Raw genomic sequence first — 21,009 nt, 5'->3', positions numbered from 1 at the left:
TAAAGAGTTGTTCTCATTCGGTCTGCTAAACAAATGATCATGTCTCCTTGCTTTATCTGCTCTCATCCTTATTGATTTTGTGCAGTGTTTATTCAACACACACACACACACACACACACACACACAGACGTTCGGACAAGCGGTGCCAAGCAGTGGGCATTTCTGGCAGTAAAATATGAATCAGTGCCGTGCGGTCAATAAGTTGTCAGGTGCTAATAAGTGGCGTCGTATTTTCGTGATATGTGGAGCGCTCCATCATTCTGAGTGCTCGGAGATTTATCGAAAATCCATCGCCATTGCGACTGGAGCGTGAGGTAATGCAGCACTTAGTAAATGAAGTAAAAAAAAAAAAAAACTTTTATTGAAATTTATTGTTTAAATTGAATTCCCAAAACTCCTTCAATCCAAACTTTGCAATCTGAAATCATGAATCTGGACGCGTAATTATCCTGAGATTCCTTCCATCTCCGTCGTCTGCGGTCTCTGTAATCATGACGAGATGAGCGCTGCCGTTATTTACAGCCCATTAGCGGCCGGTGTCCTCTGAGACGCCACCGAAGTCCTCGCATCAGATCCTGGTGCCGTCGTTACGCCGCCGCCGAACAAGACCGTCATCTTCTTCACACTGCTACCGTAAATACATCACATGATGCTCTCGCTCGATACACTGAAGCAGGAGCCACGTCCTGAGATCGAGGCGTCTCACGTGTCCTCAGAGGAAGACGTGATTCATTCTGATTATCCTGATCGGCTTTTATCACTGTGAGAAATATTTAGGTTTTTATGGCTGTGGATAATTAACAACAGTAACACTGTCTTATTCCGTGTCGTTTAAGTCGTTCCATCACTCATCTCGAGTGGCTCATAACGAGGCGCGTGACACCAGGGCAGTGTCACATGACTGCGGGTCAACTTTTGCAGGAGAAGGGCTTTTCGAGACGGAAATACAGGTGTAAAGTCTGCAGTTTACAAAGGTGCCAATATTTATGGTTCAGTTGTTGCATTTACAGTTGGTGACTCGTTGCTATGGCGATCGTAGACATTTGAAAAAATAACTTTTCTGCAACTTGTGTTCATAAAGAATGAGAATAAGATAATAATAATAATAAGGAAACAATGCAGTATAAAAAACAAGAATAAAAAAGGTGAAACTGGACTGTTTTGTAGAGAAAAAAAAAGGATCTGTCCCTCATTAGACAGTAATCCGCATTACTTACAAAGACATACTTGTTTTTCTCATCTAAATCATTTCTAATGCACAGCTCCGCCTTCAGACATTAAGCCACGCCCCCCTGATATGACTCTGACGTAGGTTGTGATTGAGGACACACTCTGGGATGAGTTACACATGCTAATCTGATCGCTGTAAGCTTTTACTGTATATTATTAGCGCTATGTATTACAGAACCTAGAGCGAAGTTCAGGAGCTAGCGTGGATTAGCACTGGCATTCCGCGGTAAGGTGTGAGGTGAAGTGTGTACATTTCATTTTTGCCCCGCGGCATGTCTCACGGTTAACCGTACTGACGACGCCCCAACCTGCGCATCCTCATGAATCAGGATTAAGGTGCAAATCTTTGCACTCAGGTTATTATAACTCATTTGCAGGCCCGGGATTAGCATCGACAAGAAGCTCCTGGCGCGAGTGATCCGTCTTGCGTTATTCACGGCGAAGGCAGACGAAAGCTCGTCCCGTCGCTGGGAAAAGGCCTGCAGCTCTACACGCCGAGGATAAAAGGAAAGTGATGGAAAGAAGTTGGGGATTAGGCGAGGATCTGTGTAGATGTGTCATCTGTCATCGCCAGGTTCGCTTTTGTCTCGCCGGGGAGGGGGGGGGTGTTGTGGGGTGGTGGGTGGAACCGCCGTGTAGGACGTGCACTTAGGGTGTCTTGACTTTAAGGCTTCTGAAGATGTAGCTCGGGCCGTGTTTACTGAGAACCCAGGGCTGATTAAAGCGTCTCGCCTCAGGGGAACTGACATGAGCTGGAGATCGGAGGTCCTCACTTTCACCATGTCCTGCTCTCACGTGCATCACCAGACTCATTATTATTAATAGTACCATCATCATCATCATCATCATCATCGAAGTGCTATCAGGACAAGGTGATTAGCTGCTTTACACATTTAATCAGCATTACTACACAAACTGTGCAATTATAAACGTCATAACAGATAATAAGACCTGGTCGTCTTATTTTAGTGCAGATCCAGTATAGAGGGAGTGCAACATTGTATACAAACTCACCTGGAAGACCACCTGGGCATGATGTTCTGATATTCGGTACAACAGCACGACCTCAAGTGTGATATTGCTTTTATACAACAATTCCACAAACACTGTTTATTTATTAACAGATTATGGTTTGTTTCTTTATTTAACCAGTTATTCAGCTCCGCCCACACATATCCTTCTCTGACTGGTGAAGCTGGCGAGTGACAGTTAGTGTAATTAACAGGAGGTGAGAGTGGTGTTAAACTCTTAGTGATACTCCGTAGTCAGAAGGTGAGAAGAATAAACCATGGAGGTGGTGGACAGTCCTGAGAAACTCACCAGATTTACTGTATATTTACACTTATTACACTTTAGAATATCAGCCCCGTTAACTTCAGGGTTCTGGGGTCGAATCCCAAATAGTGTTAAATGGTGTACCTGTCGGGTGTACAATCCCCCTTGTTCCACACCAAGTAGTGCCCTTGATCAGGGGTTAGAGAGGGATTTGGGATTCAGCCTTGTGTTAGAGGTGAGTTAGCTTAGTAGCTAAGCGTTAGCCGTGAACAGAACGACACGGCCGGTTCAGAGGCGATTTAGAAGGACTTAGAAGTGATTAGTGCAGAGACGGCGTGTTGTTTAAGACGCCATAACGTTATCAGATGTGTGTTCTTACTGAAAGTGCTTCTGTGACTGGGTGTGAATGTGGGTTTAGTCAGACAGCTGCTCTCTCCTCAGTACTGCGGACCGTACAGACCTACTCTCACCCACGCTGAGACACACAGTTAGTGTCATTAACCACTGGACAACACCTGGGACACGCCCACTCATACACAGAGTTACACCTCACAGTGCTGTTACTGTCTGTTATCATCTGTCGAATATTATTATTATAATTATCTGTCTAATGTGACAGTCCATCTCTAACACCTCAGCATCTTCTGTAGTGTTGTTCCAGCTGTGTGTATCTGCTTTGTTCTCCACATCTTTTTAATTCCCGGGTGACGTTATGTTCTGCTACTGACACACCCGCATTCAACAGTCTGCTTCTGTAAAGCGAAGATGTTTTTTTTTTTTTTAGAGAATAATCATCAAAAATGTTTCTACATCGAGTGATTTGGAATACACTCTTTATTTTATTATAGATAACTGAATAATATCTGCTGCTCCCTGTCAGTTCCCCATGTCAGAGCATTTGTACATCACATGGTTTATAAATAAAAATAAATTAAATAAGAACTAATAAGCATTTGTTTTTGATAATCATTTAAAATTATTAAACTTTTTTTTAATCTTATGGAAACACCGTTAACACTCCAACAACAATTAAACAAACGTAAATGGGAGAAACCTCTTTTGTTTTTCATATCCTGTCGTTTTTCATTGCTGTTTTTTTTTTTTTATCCTGATGCAGGAGCGGTGCTAAACTCTTTATTATTCCAGACTTTGGTAATAAAGTTCTGGCCAGCTGTGTGCCGTGTACGATTCCGCGGTGCGCATTGATTTAGCTTTTATAATAAATTCACCTCTCAGAAACGAGCGTTAATAGATTTTGAAACAAGCATTAATAGCGTATAGAACATTTACAGTCAGGGTGTTTTATGCGTGTCGAGAAAAATCAATAGACGTGATAGAAAAGTCTCAGGGTTATCGATTATTCTCCTGTACGGACAAATGTAGTTCAGACGTATGATTATTGGGATTCCACAGAAACCGGCTGGATTTTCCAGAGACACGGTGTGTAAGAGAGAGACAGAGAGGGACAGAGAGACAGAGAGCGGGCGAGCGCCGAGACATTCTTGTGTTAACCTTTAAGGCGGCTCGGTCATTAGGATGCCAGTGTGCGGGTTGCTGTGGCGCTGTGTTCGAGCTCTGAGCCCTGTGTGAATGTGAAGACGCTCTCTAAACATTCAGCAGGGAGAGCAAACAAACCCCCCTCTAAAACCCCACAAACCAGCGGCACCAGCAGCACCACCCCCCGCTCGCCTCCTATTCAATCCAGTGTTCAATCTGCCCCCATAGAAACCAGCGCTTATAACCAGACGCCTTTTTATGTTTTAGTGGAAATCATGACAGACGGTACTGTATGTAGAGTAGAAACAAACGGATCACTTCTCGCCCTCATCACGTCTGAGATGTGTTAAGTGACTGCGGGATTGCGTTCACGAGTTCTTCATCGTGCCTTCGGACCTGCCGTGCGCTTTAATACCACTTTTACCCCTCGTCAGTGACGCTCTTCCTGTGTTTGATTTCCCACCAACGAGCCCCCAGGAGCTCACAAATAAAACTTAACTAGCTTTTCTCCTGTCACGAGTTGTTTAAACTCCCACGTTTTAAATCCCATCTTCAGGCCGTACGTCTGCCTCCCAAACGAAAACCTTTCATTAAATTTAGCATTTTTACGAGATTTGTCGCTTTGTCTCAAAAAAAAAAGAAAACTGTTAACCAATCAGTCGGTTCGGCCGAGATGGAATTCCTTCTCCGGTGGCTCGTCTTTCATCTGTAATACCTCTCTGTTTACCCTCTGACAAGTTAATTCACATGCATGAGAGCAGAAAGTGGAGCCTTGTGGATCTTTCCCATCGTGTTTCAAACGGCCGGGCCACCGTCTCTCCTCTCCTCTCTCAAGCAGGCTTTTCACGCAGGCTTTAGGAAGCTGTTTAAGGTATTTGCTTCTCCCCCACCCCACCACCTCACCCCCCACCCTCCTTTTTTTCCATCTATTCATCTGCAGAAGGCAAATCCTGGGAGGCAGCACTTGTTGATATGTCATAAGACGCTTTACATGAGTCATCTCGGCCCAGATGCGGCTCGCGTCTTATTTGAACAGCTGCATTTCGACTCCGCACTTCGTTATCGCCGCTATTGTCGTGCTGCCATCCGCTCGTTTCATCCAAACGACAGAAAGAAAACTTTCGGATTTGGGTTGACATTTTTTTTTGTTGTTCAAAGAGAGACATGAAAGAAAGAGTTCAAGCGGTGAGTAAGTGAGTTCAGTGGCGTAAACAGCTCCCTTATTCTGCTGGAACCTGTTACAGGGACACACACTCATCATATCTACACTCTGTAGAGTGTTAGGTCTCGGCAGGACCCCTCCCCCCCAAAAAAAAGGATATAAAATTGTTGAATAGAGGTGCATTTCCATTTAACACCTACAGGGGACATAAACTTTTTAATACATATAATTAGCAGAAGATCCAAAAGCCTTTAATCAGATCCAAGCCTCCACTATGGTGTAGTGGGTAACACTGAGGCCTCGAACCTGCAAAGTAATGGGTTTGATTCCCAACTAGGGTGTGTGTGTGGAATGTGCATGTTCTCCCCGTGCTTGGTGGGTTTCCTTCGGGTACTCTGGTTTCCTTCCACCAAAGACCAGTCTAAAGATCTGCAAATTAGGCTAATTGGTGTTGAGCTACAAATCTAAATAGCCTCTGATCAAGGGTGTGTGAAACAAGGGCGTATAGCTTACTAGCTTTCCATTTATTGCTATTTTTGATTCGACTTTGAAACTCCAAACAGAGCTAATATTCTAATGTGGAATAAGTGAAAATACAGTAGAACCTTGGATTACGAGCATAATTCATTCTGGAAACGGCTCGTATTTCAAAACACTCGTAAACTAAATTGAATTTCCCCATAAGAAAAAATAGAAACTCAAATTATTCGTTCCCCAGCCTAAAAAAATAAATAAGACGCAGAGCAATCACGTGACGCTTGGCGTCAAAACAAGAAGTACATGTGGTATACATAATACTTGGTACTCGTAAACCTCAAAATTTAATAAAAATCTTTCCTCGTCTTGTGGAACACTCGTAAGCCGCGTTACTTACAATTCGAGGTTTCACTGCATAAAGAAACACAGAAACACAGATTTACAGGGTGATATCTTCAGGACTCAATTAAATTTTTCAATTAAATTTTTTTTTTATATGGCGCTTTTAGCAACAGTCATTGTCACAAAGCAGTTTTATAGGATCAAAAAGTATTATGGAAATAAGTAGAAAAATTCAGAATGATCAGATCGTCCCTGATGAAGAAGCCGAGGGTGACGGTGCTGAGGGAAAAACTCCCTGAGATGGTAATAGGAAGAAACCTTGAGAAAAACCAAACTCAACAGGGAATCCATCTTCATCTGGGTGATAACGGTCTGCATCAGCCGAAGACAGGACTGTCTTCATGGTAAAGTGGAACCGTTCCCAGTCACCACACACATCCCAGACAGACCACACGGGGCATCCATGTGACGAGATCTCAGGCTGCTTCCCCGTGCCTACAGCCACATCACAGCCGCGATGATACTCAGTACAAATAAGTCCAGTCCATCGCTCTCACGTAGGATTTTTTATAAACATCTAAATAATGAGCCTGATATTTACTGTACATATTTGGAGTAGAGAAGGTCAGAGGAGTTCAATGTCCACAAAAGCCACGCCCAACTCTGAGAAATGCTGATCTAAGCGAGGCAGTGTGGACAGAAATGCAGTTTATTCCAGACATTTTAGACATTATAAGTGCAGTAAAGCTGATTCACGCTGCTCAGTTGTCAGAAGTTTACCTTGTAAAGTTCTCTAGTGTGTGGAGTTTTACTTTCTACCGTCATCATTTTGGGCATTAAAGGTGTTCTGTGTTAACGCTGTAATGTCGCATAACATGAGAAAGTTCCTGATTCGAAGGCACACCCTGGGAAAGTGTGTGTGTATGAAGAGTCAGAAGATAAAAACTCCATCATCAGGTTCAGTTTTTATTAACGACCTCTGTTTTTCACGTCTCCTGGACGAATCACTCCGGTCCTTTAACAGATGAAGTGCAAACGGAGCACGTCCTCTTCCTGCTCTCTCACCTTCACAAAACCAGGAAAAAAAACTCAGTAAACAACAAGGAAACAAACATCAGACACATCAAATAAAGCATTGTGTGCAAGTGTGTGTGTGTCAGGACACTCCTAATTGAAGTTTTTTTTTATGATCTTTTACAAGTGAGCATCCCCTGAAACAGTAGGTAACTGTGATCACTGAAGAAAATACACCTTCCACAGGTAAGTGCTGCCTCATACACACACACACACACACACACACACACACACACACACTAACACACACAAACACCTTGATGTGATGGCTGAGAGAAAAACACTTCTGACTTTCCCAGGAATTTTAAAAAATTGCAGTCCTAATTAAATAAAAAAGTGATTCAGTTCTTTAATAATGTAATAATTAACAAACTTTCACCGTTTTGTTTGCCAGATGTGAGATCTTAAATCCTGGATCCTGATTGGCCAGATGTTGTTGCTTTTCTTTTCCTCTGTAGTTAACATATTGATTAAATCCTGTGATGGCGTTTCTGATCATTGAGACAGAACTGAGGAAAGACATGAAATATTTTAACGAAAACTGAACAAACTCTGATGTTTTGCGGAAGTTTTTGCAGTAATACAGTCTATGTTTAGGATTACGTCACCCGTGTGTGTGTGTGTGTGTGTGTGTGTGTGTGTGTGTGAGCGAGACGCGAGTGCAGCGTGGAGCTCCTGCCAAACGCTCGGCTTCTTCACAATACAGTTTAATTAATGCTGTCACTAAAATGTCTGCTGTGGAGCTCACTTCTACTTCCATATCACTAAGTGCTTCTGAAACTCAGTGAGAGAGAGAGAGAGAGAGAGAGAGGGGCAGGGGTACAGGGAAAGTGAGGAGAGAGAGACGGTTAGAGCGGAAGAGAGAGGGAGACACTCAAATAAAGATTCTGGCCTTTGAGTAGCTTTTACATATTGATATTCTGTCTATTGTACTAAAATGAATTGAGTTGGTGATGGACTCACTTTCGTTTAATCAGTCAAACCACAACATAACACTTTAACCATTATTTACACATTTACCTGAGATCCTGTCCTTAATTTAAACCTGTTGAAACATGAATCACTTTTTTCAGTGCAGGGGACAGAGACAAGAAGACTGGGAGAGAGACAAGAAGATTGGAACAGAGACAGGGAGACAGGCAGGAAGACTGGGAGACTAAGACAGGGAGACTAGGAGGAGGACAAGAAGAGAAACAGGGAGACTGGGATAAAGACTGGAAGGGAGACCAGAAAAAAAACATAAAGAGACAGAGACTGGATGGGAGGCTGGGAAGAAGACCAGGATCAAGACAGGAAGACTGGGAAAGAGACAGGGAGGAAGACTTGGAGGGAGACAAGAAGGGAGATTGGGAGACTAAGATAGAGACAGGGAGACCAAGAGAGAGGCAGGGAGACTAGAAGAGAGACAGGCAGACTGAGAAGGAGACATGGAGATGAAGAGAGAGACAGGCAGACTAAGAAAGAGACATGGAAACCAAGAGAGAGATAAGGAGACTTGGAGACTAAGAGAGAGACAGGGAGACTAAGAGAAAGACAGGGAAACTAGGAAGGAGACAGGGAGACCAAGAGAGAGACTGGATGAGAGACAGGGAGGGAGACTGGGAGAGAGACAATGAGAGAGACAGGACAGAAGGGGGACTTTAAGAAAGACATAAAGACTGGCAGGAAGACAAGGAGACTACGAGTGAGACAGCAAGAATAAGGGACAGAGGAGAGAATGGTTCTGAGGGTTCTGCTCATTAATATGGTTCTGCACAGAATAGATACAGGTAGGGCAGATGATGAGTTTTGGACTGCAGGATGTTTGATCTGCAGCTCTGATGTTTGATCCCCTACATTAATCATGATGCAGGTTTACAGGAAAGTCTTGGAGAACCTTCAGGACTTTGGTTTAGTGTGTCTCAGATAAATCCACCTCTAAAGTCAGGAGAACCCGAAGTGTCAGACTGTTAAACCGTTAATGAGGTGTGTGTGTGTGATCTGACATGAGCCCATTGGTGAGGTTCCTGTACCGCTTTAACCCTAATACTGTATCTGATCTTCAGTGTAGAAGCTTTTAAAACTAACCAGTTCCTCAAAGCTGAAAAAAGAAAGCTATGATTTTTTTAATCATTTGAAAATCTTTTTCTTTCAGTTCTCTGACGTGCCGCTGCTCTGGGAGAAACCTCGGTGACGGATCTGTACATGCAGTGACATGTGAAAGCTAAATTCTTGCAGGATCTTGTTATTTGACTAATGAGTCCATCTCTCCATCCTGAAAAAAAGACAAAGTGTGTTGTGAAACCAAGTGTGTGAATGTGTGTGCGTGTGTATGTGTGTGTGTGTGCCTGTACTTCAACTGATTGACAGCAAAGACTGATTTGTGTATAAACACTGAAATGTTGAACAAAGTTGCACTGATGGTCATGACAGAGACCAAGAGCAGACCAGGAGAACCTAGACCAGAAGAACTCCAACCCTGAGATGTGTTTGTCCTAAATACAGGAATGTCTTCTGATATCATCAGTTAAATCATCACACAACCGTTCAGCTGCACGATCGTTCACTTTTCTTTTTTCTTACTAGGAATCTCTGTGCTTTACTTTTGTGGTTCACATCAGCTTCACTATTTAACTCAGGATGAGGAGAAACCCAGCAGTGTGTTTAGGGTCGACTCTGGCTCCAACTTGTGGATGCTGAGGTCCTGTGAAGCCCCCTGCTGGGGAGCCGAGGCGCAGACTCGAAAAAAAATAAAATAAACGATAATAATTTAATTATCAGAAATGTTCAAATAAATACTTCAAGAAACAACAAAGACTTAAATTAATGGGTTCATGTCATTAAGTTTGTGCTGACATGTCAGAGATGTCTTCCATAATATCTTTTTTTTCAGTGTACATACACACAGATGTGCAAGAAGTTAATACAACCTCAAGGTGTTTATTAAATGCATGCAAAAAATGTGTTGCCATTATAACACCTATTTAAGGGGAAAAAAGCTATTGTGACAAAAAGTAATTGACCCTAAACCTAATACAGTGGAACCTTGGATTACAAGCATAATTTGTTCCGGAAGCTGGCTTGTATTTTAAAACATTCGTAAATCAAATTTAATTTTCCCATAAGAAATAATGGAAACTCAAATTATTCATTCCACAGCCCAAAAAAAATGCATAAAAATAATTAACACAAAATATAAAGAAAATTTTAAAGTTAAAAATAAAACAAATTACAGTAAAACCTCGGATTGTGAGTAACACGGTTTGCGAGTGTTCTGCAAGATGAGCAAAGATTTGATATTTTGAATAAATTCAATAGATTTTGACTTGGAAAACGAGCAAATCTTGGTTTATGAGTACCGAGTATCATGTATCACGCATGCGCTTCTTGTTTTGATGGCGAGCGTCACGTGATCACAACTGAGCCAACAGTTTTTCTCTCTCTTGCGCTGCGGAATTGTGGGTAATCATCTCCCCTGCTGGGTCTTAGTCTTTTACTGGTATAATCAACATCCGTGCACGCGTGTACTGTTTACTATAACACTTTGACCACGTGTGTGTAAAACATGTGTATGTATGTATGTAAAACATATTTTTTTTTGTGTTTGGATTGTACACGCGCACGGATGTTGCATGTGTACAATCCAAACAATAAACAGTACACACGCACTGATGTTGATTATACCAGTAAGAGACTGCAGGGGAAACGATTACCCACAATTCCGCAGCACAAGAGAGAGAAAAACCGTTGGTTCAGTTCACGTGATGCTCGGCGTCAAAACAAGAAACGCATGCATGATACATGATAATCGGTACTCGTAAATCAAGACTTGTTCGTTTTTCAAGTCAAAATTTATTCAAAATCTTTGCTCATCTTGCGGAACACTCACAAACCGCGTTACTCACAATCCGAAGTAATTACCACTGTAAGAAAGATTTTGCGATAACTGTAATTAGGAGTCTTTTACATTGCTGTTCATAAAGAAATAATATACTGTATATGATATATTGTAGACGTTAACGTTAATATTGAAACATTTGTATGTTGTAAAATGTTTTTGGTTTTAGTTGATAAAAGTCAAAGTCAAGTCAAATTTATTTCTAAAACACATTTAACACAAAACAGTTGACCAAAGTGCTGTACAATTCTAAAATCTCTGTCTCTAAAATAATCTGTTTAATAATAATAATAATAATAGTAGGCTTCCTTTATCTAACAGGTTTCTTGTACTAAATAATCTCAAGGAGCTTTCCAGGGAGTATAAATAAAAATACACATACAAGAGATTTATAAATAAACCCTAATAAATATAAGTAATTTAAGCTAATAAATGTAACGTATAGAAAAAAGACAGGCATTTCTAGATTGATTGTTCAGACATTGATTGTTCATCCTTTTGAGCTGTTATTTAATAACTGGTGATAAAATAGATTTAAGGCCTGACGGGACGTGATGTGACTTTTAAAAGGCTGAAGAGGAACTCTGATTAGTGCTGCCAGAGTCGTGGCCTTTAAAGGAAATCGTAATGTTCACATGTAGTTTGTGTGTTCACATTCTGAAACCTGAATGTTGTGTCAGCATGTGTGTGTGTGTGTGTGTGCGTGCGTGTGTTTGAGAGAGAGAGAGAAAGTCAAGAACTAAAATGAAACATAAGTCACAAACCTTTGAGGTTTACAGCATGCAGTTAATTTAGCAGCTTTCTGTAAAGATAATACCAGAGAAGCACAGAATTTATTTCTCTCAGGAACATCTGGACTTAGAGCACATCTGTATGTTTAAAATGGCAAAAATGTACAGTTAATTGAATCAAAGATAGCAGCATGGTTTGGCTTAGTCCTCTGTTATTGGACGACATACAGTATGTTTTTTCATTAATTCATCCGTTTTTCCATACCGCGTACCCTGTGTGTAAACCGGACACACAGACGGGAACCGGGATTCGAACCCGCAACCGTGGAGGTGTGGGGCACCAGAGCAAACGAGCACACGCTGTGCATTACAAAGCCAGATATGATTAGTTACAGCTACTGGTGATAAATCAGAAAGACTGAGTCTCTTCGAAATCTGGTGGCACGAGTCTTTTTTTTACAGCCTGCAGCATGAATAAACACGGTGTGTATTCACCTCTGTTTGATGTTCCCTCAGGAGGAAGAACTCCTCACTGATGATCTGTATGTAGTCACAGCAGCTCGTGATGTTCCGAGTGTGTAATCTGTGGGTGTGGACCGAGAGATATGTTTCACAATCCAGCGTAACGGGAACCAGATGAAGGTTAAAGAAGTAAAAAAGCACCTGCTTCCTCTACACTAACTCCGCTGTAGTGACTCAAACACTTCAACAGCAGCTCGAAGCCTCGTGTTGTTTATCATCTCCAGCTGCTAATCGCTTTTCTGCTTCTATTAAACGCCTATAAAACCAGAATAGATATATCACCAAAATAAGTGTTTGGAATTGAAGGTAATGTCACACGCAGATCAGCTTCTGACATCATAATTAGTAAGATTAAATGTATAGAGATCAAACTTACATTGTTAAAATTTTCTCATCTTAAATGAGCCACAATTATAAACATTTTTTTTCTGTTTTTTTATTTTTATTTCACAAACACTGAAATATTAGAATATATTTGAGTGGCTACAAGTTTGTGCACCCTGACCATCACGCCCATATACAGTATTCTGGTTGAACGTCTTGCCCTGGATGTATTCCCCCTGTGTTTGCTGATATAATGCGTTCCTCAGGACATTTGAGTTCTTCCACTTCAACACACTCAAATTCAAATTTAATTTGTCATATACATATAAGTGTTACAGGTAAACTGATCTGTTCCCGAGGCGAGTTCTTAGGGTGAAATTTCATATTGTGAAATGCATTTTTTCCAAAGGAAATAATGTAAATGCAAATAATCTGTTCCAGCCACTCCGAAATATTACCAATATTACCAATTTCCAATACTATAATCATATGTTTGCATATGATTTAAAAACTATCAAAACATTTAGAAAAGACATGGAAATTAAGTTAAATATTAAATAAATAGACATTTAACCTCAATTAATTTATGACTTCTCTTGGCACCGGCTGCTTTAAACACCAAACTGAAAGTGTTTTTTTTTTTCTTCTTGCTACCGTCCTTGATAACATTCTTCAGTCGCATGGTGCTCCGCATGTATGCTGAGGCACCACCGTATGACCACAAGTGAGTGAGTGAATACACTTCATTTATTCTTAACCTTCATCGTTAGTAGGTGGAAAAAAACATAATATCTTACAGCGGAGGACATTTTAATGTAGTTCTCAGATTTAAATATAATATTTATGAATATGGATTATCAGGGCCACCATTAAAAAAATTCTGATGTTTTTCCTCAGAAATTTTACTTTAGTTAAAATTCAGAATTAAGGTCAGGATTCTGAGAACAAAACTTAAATTTTTTTTAATTGTGGCACTAATAATCCATATTTATAGATTTATCCTTGAACACTCTTCAACATCTAACCATTTCTGAGCACACAATCCCCACATGGTTTTCCCAGACCGGATGTGACGTCACACACCTGCAGGTTATCAGCAGCATTTCCGGTGAATGCGCCAAACCGAGCTACTGTTTACTGCTGAGAGAAAAAAAACAACAACGCTGCTTAAAGATAATTCCGTTTAACACTGTTGGAGAGTTAAACCTTCCGCCTCTGACAAAAAAACAAACAGGTATGTGCTTTTATTACTCTGTGTGGAATAAAACTGGGCAGTCATTGTGTCTGTGTGTGTTTTTATCCTGTCAAGGTGTCTTAGATACCCGAGCTAGCCATGCTAACCCTTCCCTGTTCAGCTATCAGCCAGCCTACCCGTATTCTGGAAGTTTCCGCGTCCTGCTCTAGGATTGGATTGTTGTGTGATTCTGATTGGATGATCTGTCGATGTAAGAGGAGCTAGCCAATCATAGGGGAGGAAAGGGGCGGGGCTTTCGGAATAGCGCTGGAGTTAAAAAAAAAAACCCTGACGCGTCAGAGAGCAGAGCTACAGGCAGCTTATCGCGTTCAGGTGTTAAAGTAAACCCGCTCTTCATAATTAATATTTAATAAAGATAAACAGGATGATATTCCAGAAGGCGTTATTAGTAAAGTGAATCGATTAGTCGGTGAGTGTGTGTGTGCGCGCGCGCGTGCTAGCTTGTTATGCTAATCCTCTCAGACGGGAGTTTCCATGATGATGCTGATCACTAAACTCTTCATTACACTGCGATGTTTAATATTAATATATATAAAAATAAAAGTTTTAAACAGTCCAAGTAGTAGTATAAAGCTGTACTGAAAATAAACATGTTGTAAAAAGCTAGAACCTTCTAGAAGAGTGTGTTGAGGTTAAAAACACTGCAGGTCACAAACCTGAGCAGAGATTAAAGCGAACTAAAGCGATCATACCGCGATACTGACGATATTTTCACGATATGATGACCGATATTCTGGGTCAATTGACAGCAAAATGAGAAATTCAGAAAACGTATGCCCTCATGATAGACAGGTGGCAGTATGCACGGTTAAACACGAAGGAAAGAATGAAGTCAATCTTCACGCTATGCCCAATATTATTGGTATTTTGGTAAAAATATTCCGAAATACAGATCAATGATTAGCGATTAATAGAGATGAACAGGAGACGCACTCTAAACTATTCACACATTTTCATTCTGTGTGGTTTAAGTTTGTTTAAAAGTAATAATTAGGGCGAATGACGGAGAGACGCTCTGCTCTCGGTTACAATGTAGCTTTTTGTTTAGTTTAATTTGATGTTTTAATGTTAAATTCTTGTATTTAAAATTAGTTTGTGTTGTTTAAATGCTGCGCTTGGATTTTAAGTGGGAAAAATAATGTTATAAGGAACAAGCTACATTTAATTCCTTGTTAAACTTTTCTTGATGGTTTAAAAGTGTAAAAAAAAAAACTTTTAAATTGGGAATTTTATATTGGATCAGGATATTTATAAAATCGTGAACCCTACAGAATCGCAATTTTAATGGAATTGGCTCAGTGGTGTCGTGATAATATCATATTGGAGGGTAACTGCCGATTTTCATTCCTAATGTGTCTGTAGGCGAGTGTGTGTGTGTGTGTATCCACACCTGACCTTGACTTCATCAGAAGTTTGCAGAGCAAGACAGTCAGGCACAAGTGGAATCTACATACCTTCTAAACACACCTTAATGCACACACACGCACAGTTCAGTCTTCAATGTGTTCTTCCTCATTCCTGTGTACGAGTCTTCCCTTTGTTGAGTTGTGTTTAAAAGGCTGCTATAAGATAATTACGATAATTTTACTTTCATGTTTCAGGTCGTTTTCTGACCTGAGTAAAGGGCGTGTGTATGTGTGTCTGAGAGTGTCTGCGTGCGTGTATGTGTGCATAAAGCCATGGTGGAATATTACCAGATATTAGGAGTACCCAAAGAAGCCAGTCCGGATGACATCAAGAAAGCGTAAGTGTCTGATTTGTTTACACACATTCACACAGTCGATAAATAAATGAAATTTAAAAAAAGACGACTGTTTGTTGTTTGTGTTGTGTATTTTTAAGCCTTTTATAACAGTGTAATAACCATGATGCTCCTCCTTATCTCTTCATGTGTTACACACAGGTACAGGAAACTGGCCCTGAAGTGGCATCCGGATAAAAACCCCGACAACAAGGACGAGGCAGAGACGAGGTTTAAAGAAATCTCCGAGGCGTATGAAGTCCTTTCAGATGGTGAGTCCTGGATGAGGGTGTCGATAACGTCTGATAACATATCGACTCTCTTTGATTATTAATTATATAACAGTTACACAGCACACAACGAGATAAGGTCTGAGATTAAAACAAATGTCTAAGCAACTTTCACTAGACAGCATTTCATAACCAAAACACTCTGAACTGTTAAATGTTAAATATAATGTAATGCACCGCGGCGTTAAGCACACTGACGACCTTGGCCCTTCTGTAAAACATTCTACAGTTATCCTCTTCGTACTTATGAGCTAGACTTCAAATCAATAACTCTGATCTTACATTCTAATGTACTTACTACAGAAGGCCGATACACAAAACTGAGCTTTCTACAGTTTTAAAGGAGTTTTTTTTTTACACTACAATAGATAATGTAATTAGTGTTTTAGCGCTGAATAACATACATAAAGATGTGATTTGAGACACAACCTCAGTTTGTTTAGTGAAGGCTTTTAAACAACAACGTAATATTTTTGAATAAACCAGAAAAGGAAACCCATTTGTAAAGCGCAGAACATCACACGAGGTCGAGACCTGTAGTTCAGGAGCCTCTGACAGGATGCAGAGGTGCTGATATTTTAGCAACTTTTGTGTTTATTTTTTTAATACTTAAATTAGCAGCGTGTAAAACGTTTAACACACACCCACACCTCAGTTAGCTATTTAAAACACTATTCACACTGTTCAACATTTCTATCCTTTGTAAACTCTTCCTCATGAGAAGCAGACCTCATCAAAAAGACTTTTAAAGTTGTGTTGATGTCTTTTTTTTGTTGTTGTTTTTTTTCGAGCAGCCAATAAGCGGAGTGTGTACGATCAGTATGGTAAAGAAGGTCTGTCAGGCGGAGGAGGTAAACACAGTGAAATGTTTTATATGTTTCTTTTTGTTCTGGTTATCTGTTCGTTGTGGGATTTAAACCTTGGTGACTGAAAGAGAATGTGTTTTCGATGTGTGTATCGCAGCAGGACGCTACCATAACGGTGACGCCTTCCAGGGTTTCACATTCCGTAATCCCGAAGACGTCTTCAGGGATTTCTTCGGTGGTCGCGACCCTTTCGCTGATTTCTTTGGTAAGATCACACGCATTTTATTTTTCCGATGAATATTTGGTAAATAGACTTAAAAGAAGACTTTAAAAAAGGAAACCTAGTAGTTTTATATCCATTTGCTGTTTTTCTTTTCTTTTCTTTGGAACTACAAACAGATATAAAAAGTAAAGTATGAGGTCATTGTTACGGCACATTGCTGTGGTTTAAGAGAAATCAAACACTCAGAGACGGCCTGTTCTAGGAAATTCTGAGCAGTAACAGTGACTCTGCTTCGTTGCGCTGATTAATTTCCTGTTACAGCATGACACACGCAGTGTTTATTCTTGCCATGTTGTGCTTTAACATGTTGCGTCACAAAGCAGTAACGGAGCACTGTGGTGTTCTGTGGTTCTGCTGTAGGAGACGATCCATTCGGAGACGATTTCTTTGGCGGGGGTCGGCGGCAGCAGCAGCGCGGGATGAGCAGAAGCCGGACAGGCGGCTCCTTCTTCTCTGGTGGATTTGGAGGGTTCGGGGGTTTCGGCGGCTTCCCGTCTTTTGCACCAACGTTCACATCGTTCGATACAGGTCAGACACCGCTGATGCGTCTGCGCTTTGTGACCCTTAATTTCATACACCTGATCACTCATTCTGTGTGTGTGTCGTTTCAGGTTTCGGCTCTTATGGTCACATGGGGCAGATGGGCGGAGGCGGATTCACGGCCTTCTCTTCCAGCTCGTTCGGTGGCGGAGGAGGGGGCGGGGGCAGCGGGATGGGGAACTTCCGCTCCGTGTCCACGTCCACCAAATATGTTAACGGCAGAAAAATCACCACGAAAAGGTACGGATCAGATTAGATCAGAGACATGACGTAGCATAATGAAATCTGTTCATTAAAAAAGTTTTTCTCTTTCTTCCCCTCACGTTTTTTTATTTGTACAAGCAGACTGGAGACTGGATCTAATCATGACTATAAAGTGAATTTTGTGAATGTTTTGTTTCTAACAACGTCTCATTCCCTAAACGCTCCGTGTTTCTGCACAGAATCGTAGAGAACGGACAGGAGCGAGTGGAAGTCGAGGAAGACGGGCAGTTAAAATCGCTAACTATAAATGGTAAGGAACAGCTGCTGCGACTGGAGCACAAGTAAGCACAGTTAGGACTATAAACATCCATGTGCTTTTCCCCTCTTCTTAGCGTAACTAGACGACCATTATCATACCATTTCTTGTTAGCGTTTTTTGTTTTTTTATTGTTATTATTATTATTATTATTATTAATAACGAATTTCTTTGTTAAACTATTTATGAAGCTGAATGTCAGTATTTGGTACGGGGGTGCTATTACTTTCTTTTAGGGACCATGGTGTAAAGTTCTTTTTATTTTTTTTCCTCTACACTCCGGATGCACTTTGCTGTGTTGAACTTGAATGCTAATTGCTGTTTGTGTACTGCTTTTGAGCTAAAAATGATTAACAAACGAACCGAGAGAGAAAGAGAGGCACCGTGTGTTTAACAGGCATGAGTTCACCTTTTTTAATCTGACTCGAGTTAATAATCCTCAGTTTTCTTTAGAACCCTGTTAATAAGCTCGTCTCGTTCTCATCTCATGTACACACTAGTAGAGTGTTGGACCAACTGTACTGATATGCAGTCTTATTATTATTATTATTATTATTATTATTATTGTTTTGTTTAAATGAGTGTTTTCATTAGTATCTGTACACCAGCCAATGATGTTCTTAGTCTTATTGTTGTCATGGAAACGAGTCTATAGGCTCGAGGTGTAAGTGATACACTTAATGAATTTTGTGGACTTTGTACGCAAATTTCAAAAAAAATCAATAAATGTGAGTTTCATCCTTTTTTGAGGATGCGGCAGCTTCCGGCTGTGCGTGCGTGTGTGTGTGTGTGTGTGTGTGCACTGCATGCTACTAATATAATTGCTTCTGTAGAAGTTTAACATTTCAACCGAGAATCTTACAGCGTTCGAGTTCAGATCTGTTTTCTTGTGTTGATTTTTCAATCACTTTAAAAAATATATAACATAAGCATCATTCTCAGATTTTGGGCTGTAAAAAGGCAAATAAATGCCAATCAAACATCAGTGAATCCGACTCTTAACAATTCGAATCATTTCATTTGACTCACCAGTCAGAGTTGATTCCTTCATTCCCTGTTAACTTTTTATTAGAACCTGTCCAACAAACCATGGACTGTTCTTCTTTTCCACACTGTTACAACTTACTACTCTAACGTTATATTAAGAGAAATCAGCTTGTAACGTACACACCAGGATGTTAATGGCATCATGCTGGCAAATTTGTCTCTCATTAAGAAATTAAATTTACGCGATCCTTCCAAACTAAACTACTGCCACTCTAGTTAATGCTCCTGGTTCGGGCAGGGGTGTGTTTCAGAAGCCTCTCGGATTTAATGAAGGTATTTTACCGATTAAAACCGACAACTCTGATCCACATGAATCAAGACCTGATTTCATATCTGTAGGCTTTGTTAGTAGGATGGAGCAGGAAATAGACATCAATAAACACAGGCAGACAACAAAGCTTTTAAGTGTGTATAATATGGTAGAAGCAAAAATAACACGGCTGCGCTTCTGAAACACTCCTGCTGGAGTACGAGGCTGTGCAGAGGACTGAACTGGAATCTGCGGCCTGTGGAAATCCACCATGAGAATGGGCTGAATCCTGAAGTGTGTGATGAACGTGGAGAACCAGAACATTTAACCTCTGAGTCTCTCCTGGTTCTTTATGTTGAGAATGTAGAAGTGTGTTGCTTTCACATAAGCATAAATGATTTCGCACCCAATTAGAACACAGACAGAAATTCAAATTAAAAAGCAGCAGGACAGTTTAATTTTAATATAGCGTTTTTATAGAATTGCAACAGAGATCAAGGACACATAAAAAATGATTTTTATATAATAATTACTAGTAATAAAAATCTTTTAATGATATAAACTTTTTTTACATTTTTAAATACCCATTTTATTAAACTTTTCCTCGATGATTGCTCTGATCAAATGCTAACTAACACACGTGCAGGTTTTATGTCCTTATGAACACTAACCTTCACTCCAGGTGTGTTTGCTAACACGCATGTCCTTTTGCATGGATGATGTTCGCTCTTTTGCATGGACGAAGCACCAGCAGGGAGGGGTTAATCCCAAAAAAGGGGGACAATGGAAAAAGAAGAAAGAAAACAAATGAAAATAAAATTCTGTACAGATTTTTTCCCCCCTTCATGCATGCCCCGCCCTTCATTTCATGCCCCGCCCCCTTTCTTTAGGACAGGCCCTTGAGTTGGGTCTAGGGGAGGAGCGAAAACAGAACAAGTCACTTCCTGGCTCCTCCTCCTCCTCCAGCTCCGCCCAGTCCAACTCCACCCACACTTACTCCACCCAGAGAGAACGACAGACAACCAAAGGTCAGACTTCTATCTTTCTTTCTTTTTTCTTTCTTTCTTTCTTTTTTCTTTTTTTATAATATCTGAGAGTCTTGTTCCTCTCCAGACCAAAATGGAATGAAAAGGAAAAGACCAACAGCGAAGACTGAAACGAAAAAGTCTAAGGAGTCCTGAGATATTTCCCGAAGCGAGCGGCGACCCCTGCTGGAGTGGAGAGTGTGAGCGCGGAGTGCGAGCGCCAGGGTGGTTGGAGGACCGGTTTAGTGCTTAAAAATAACTTTATTAAATTGCAACTAAAACTTGGTAACAAATTTCATTGTGTTGTGAGTTTCATTTTGTTAAATCTACTTTAAAATTAAAATTTATGGAATAGTCAACAAATAATGCATTGTAGTTAGAACTAGCCAAAAAGTAGAGCGATGTTTCTGATTGTGCTTTCTGTGTTTGTTTGGTGTGTCTTTTTTTTTTTTTTCATTTTAATTCCATGTGCTCCTGCAGTTAGTGTTTCTGTGATATTTTTTAAATAAACTTTTATTCAGTTTTGTTCCCCAAAATATGATAAAAGGATGAATAATTTACACCACACGCCTCCTACGTTAGCCGTAAAACATGATGGGTTTATTTATTTATTTTGTAGTGACTTCACTGTGTTTCTGTTTCTAACACTTTCCACATCGTCGTCACGTCACTTTAAAAACCGCCAGAGAGCAGGAGAGGAAATGAACACTATGCTGTAACATTCGTGTATTTACACAAAAT

The 21,009-nt window shown here is 40.4% G+C and overlaps 1 protein-coding gene across 5 annotated transcripts; it reads left to right on the top strand.

Annotated features, from left to right (window-relative positions):
• The first annotated feature begins 13,613 nt into the window (after positions 1 to 13,613).
• Positions 13,614 to 20,804, top strand: dnajb6a (DnaJ heat shock protein family (Hsp40) member B6a). Of its 5 annotated transcripts, none has more exons than XM_053486646.1 (10): positions 13,614 to 13,745; positions 15,368 to 15,510; positions 15,670 to 15,779; positions 16,592 to 16,648; positions 16,764 to 16,868; positions 17,247 to 17,414; positions 17,498 to 17,666; positions 17,870 to 17,940; positions 20,134 to 20,271; positions 20,357 to 20,804. In XM_053486646.1, the coding sequence occupies exons 2-10, from the start codon at positions 15,446 to 15,448 to the stop codon at positions 20,422 to 20,424; spliced, it is 951 nt and encodes a 316-aa protein (XP_053342621.1). In that variant the 5' UTR covers positions 13,614 to 13,745; positions 15,368 to 15,445; the 3' UTR covers positions 20,425 to 20,804. The 5 variants fall into 5 exon arrangements, with proteins under 5 accessions (XP_053342621.1, XP_053342618.1, XP_053342623.1 ...); XM_053486643.1 differs by having other exon boundaries at positions 16,761 to 16,868; XM_053486645.1 differs by lacking the exon at positions 13,614 to 13,745 and adding an exon at positions 14,037 to 14,175 and having other exon boundaries at positions 16,761 to 16,868.
• The last annotated feature ends 205 nt before the right edge of the window (positions 20,805 to 21,009 follow it).

The sequence above is a fragment of the Clarias gariepinus genome, chromosome 25, assembly GCF_024256425.1.
Source record: "Clarias gariepinus isolate MV-2021 ecotype Netherlands chromosome 25, CGAR_prim_01v2, whole genome shotgun sequence".
NCBI lineage: Eukaryota > Metazoa > Chordata > Actinopteri > Siluriformes > Clariidae > Clarias > Clarias gariepinus.
This window is presented reverse-complemented; position numbering and strand designations above follow the sequence as displayed.

Bases quoted from the DNA above. Each gene is read 5' to 3' on its own strand.
- dnajb6a (XM_053486643.1), top strand. From the start codon at position 15,446: ATGGTGGAATATTACCAGATATTAGGAGTACCCAAAGAAGCCAGTCCG. The intron at 16,649-16,760 runs GTAAACACAGTG...TGTGTATCGCAG, and splicing joins AGGTCTGTCAGGCGGAGGAG to CAGGACGCTACCATAACGGT. The intron at 17,941-20,133 runs GTAAGGAACAGC...CCCTTTCTTTAG, and splicing joins AAAATCGCTAACTATAAATG to GACAGGCCCTTGAGTTGGGT.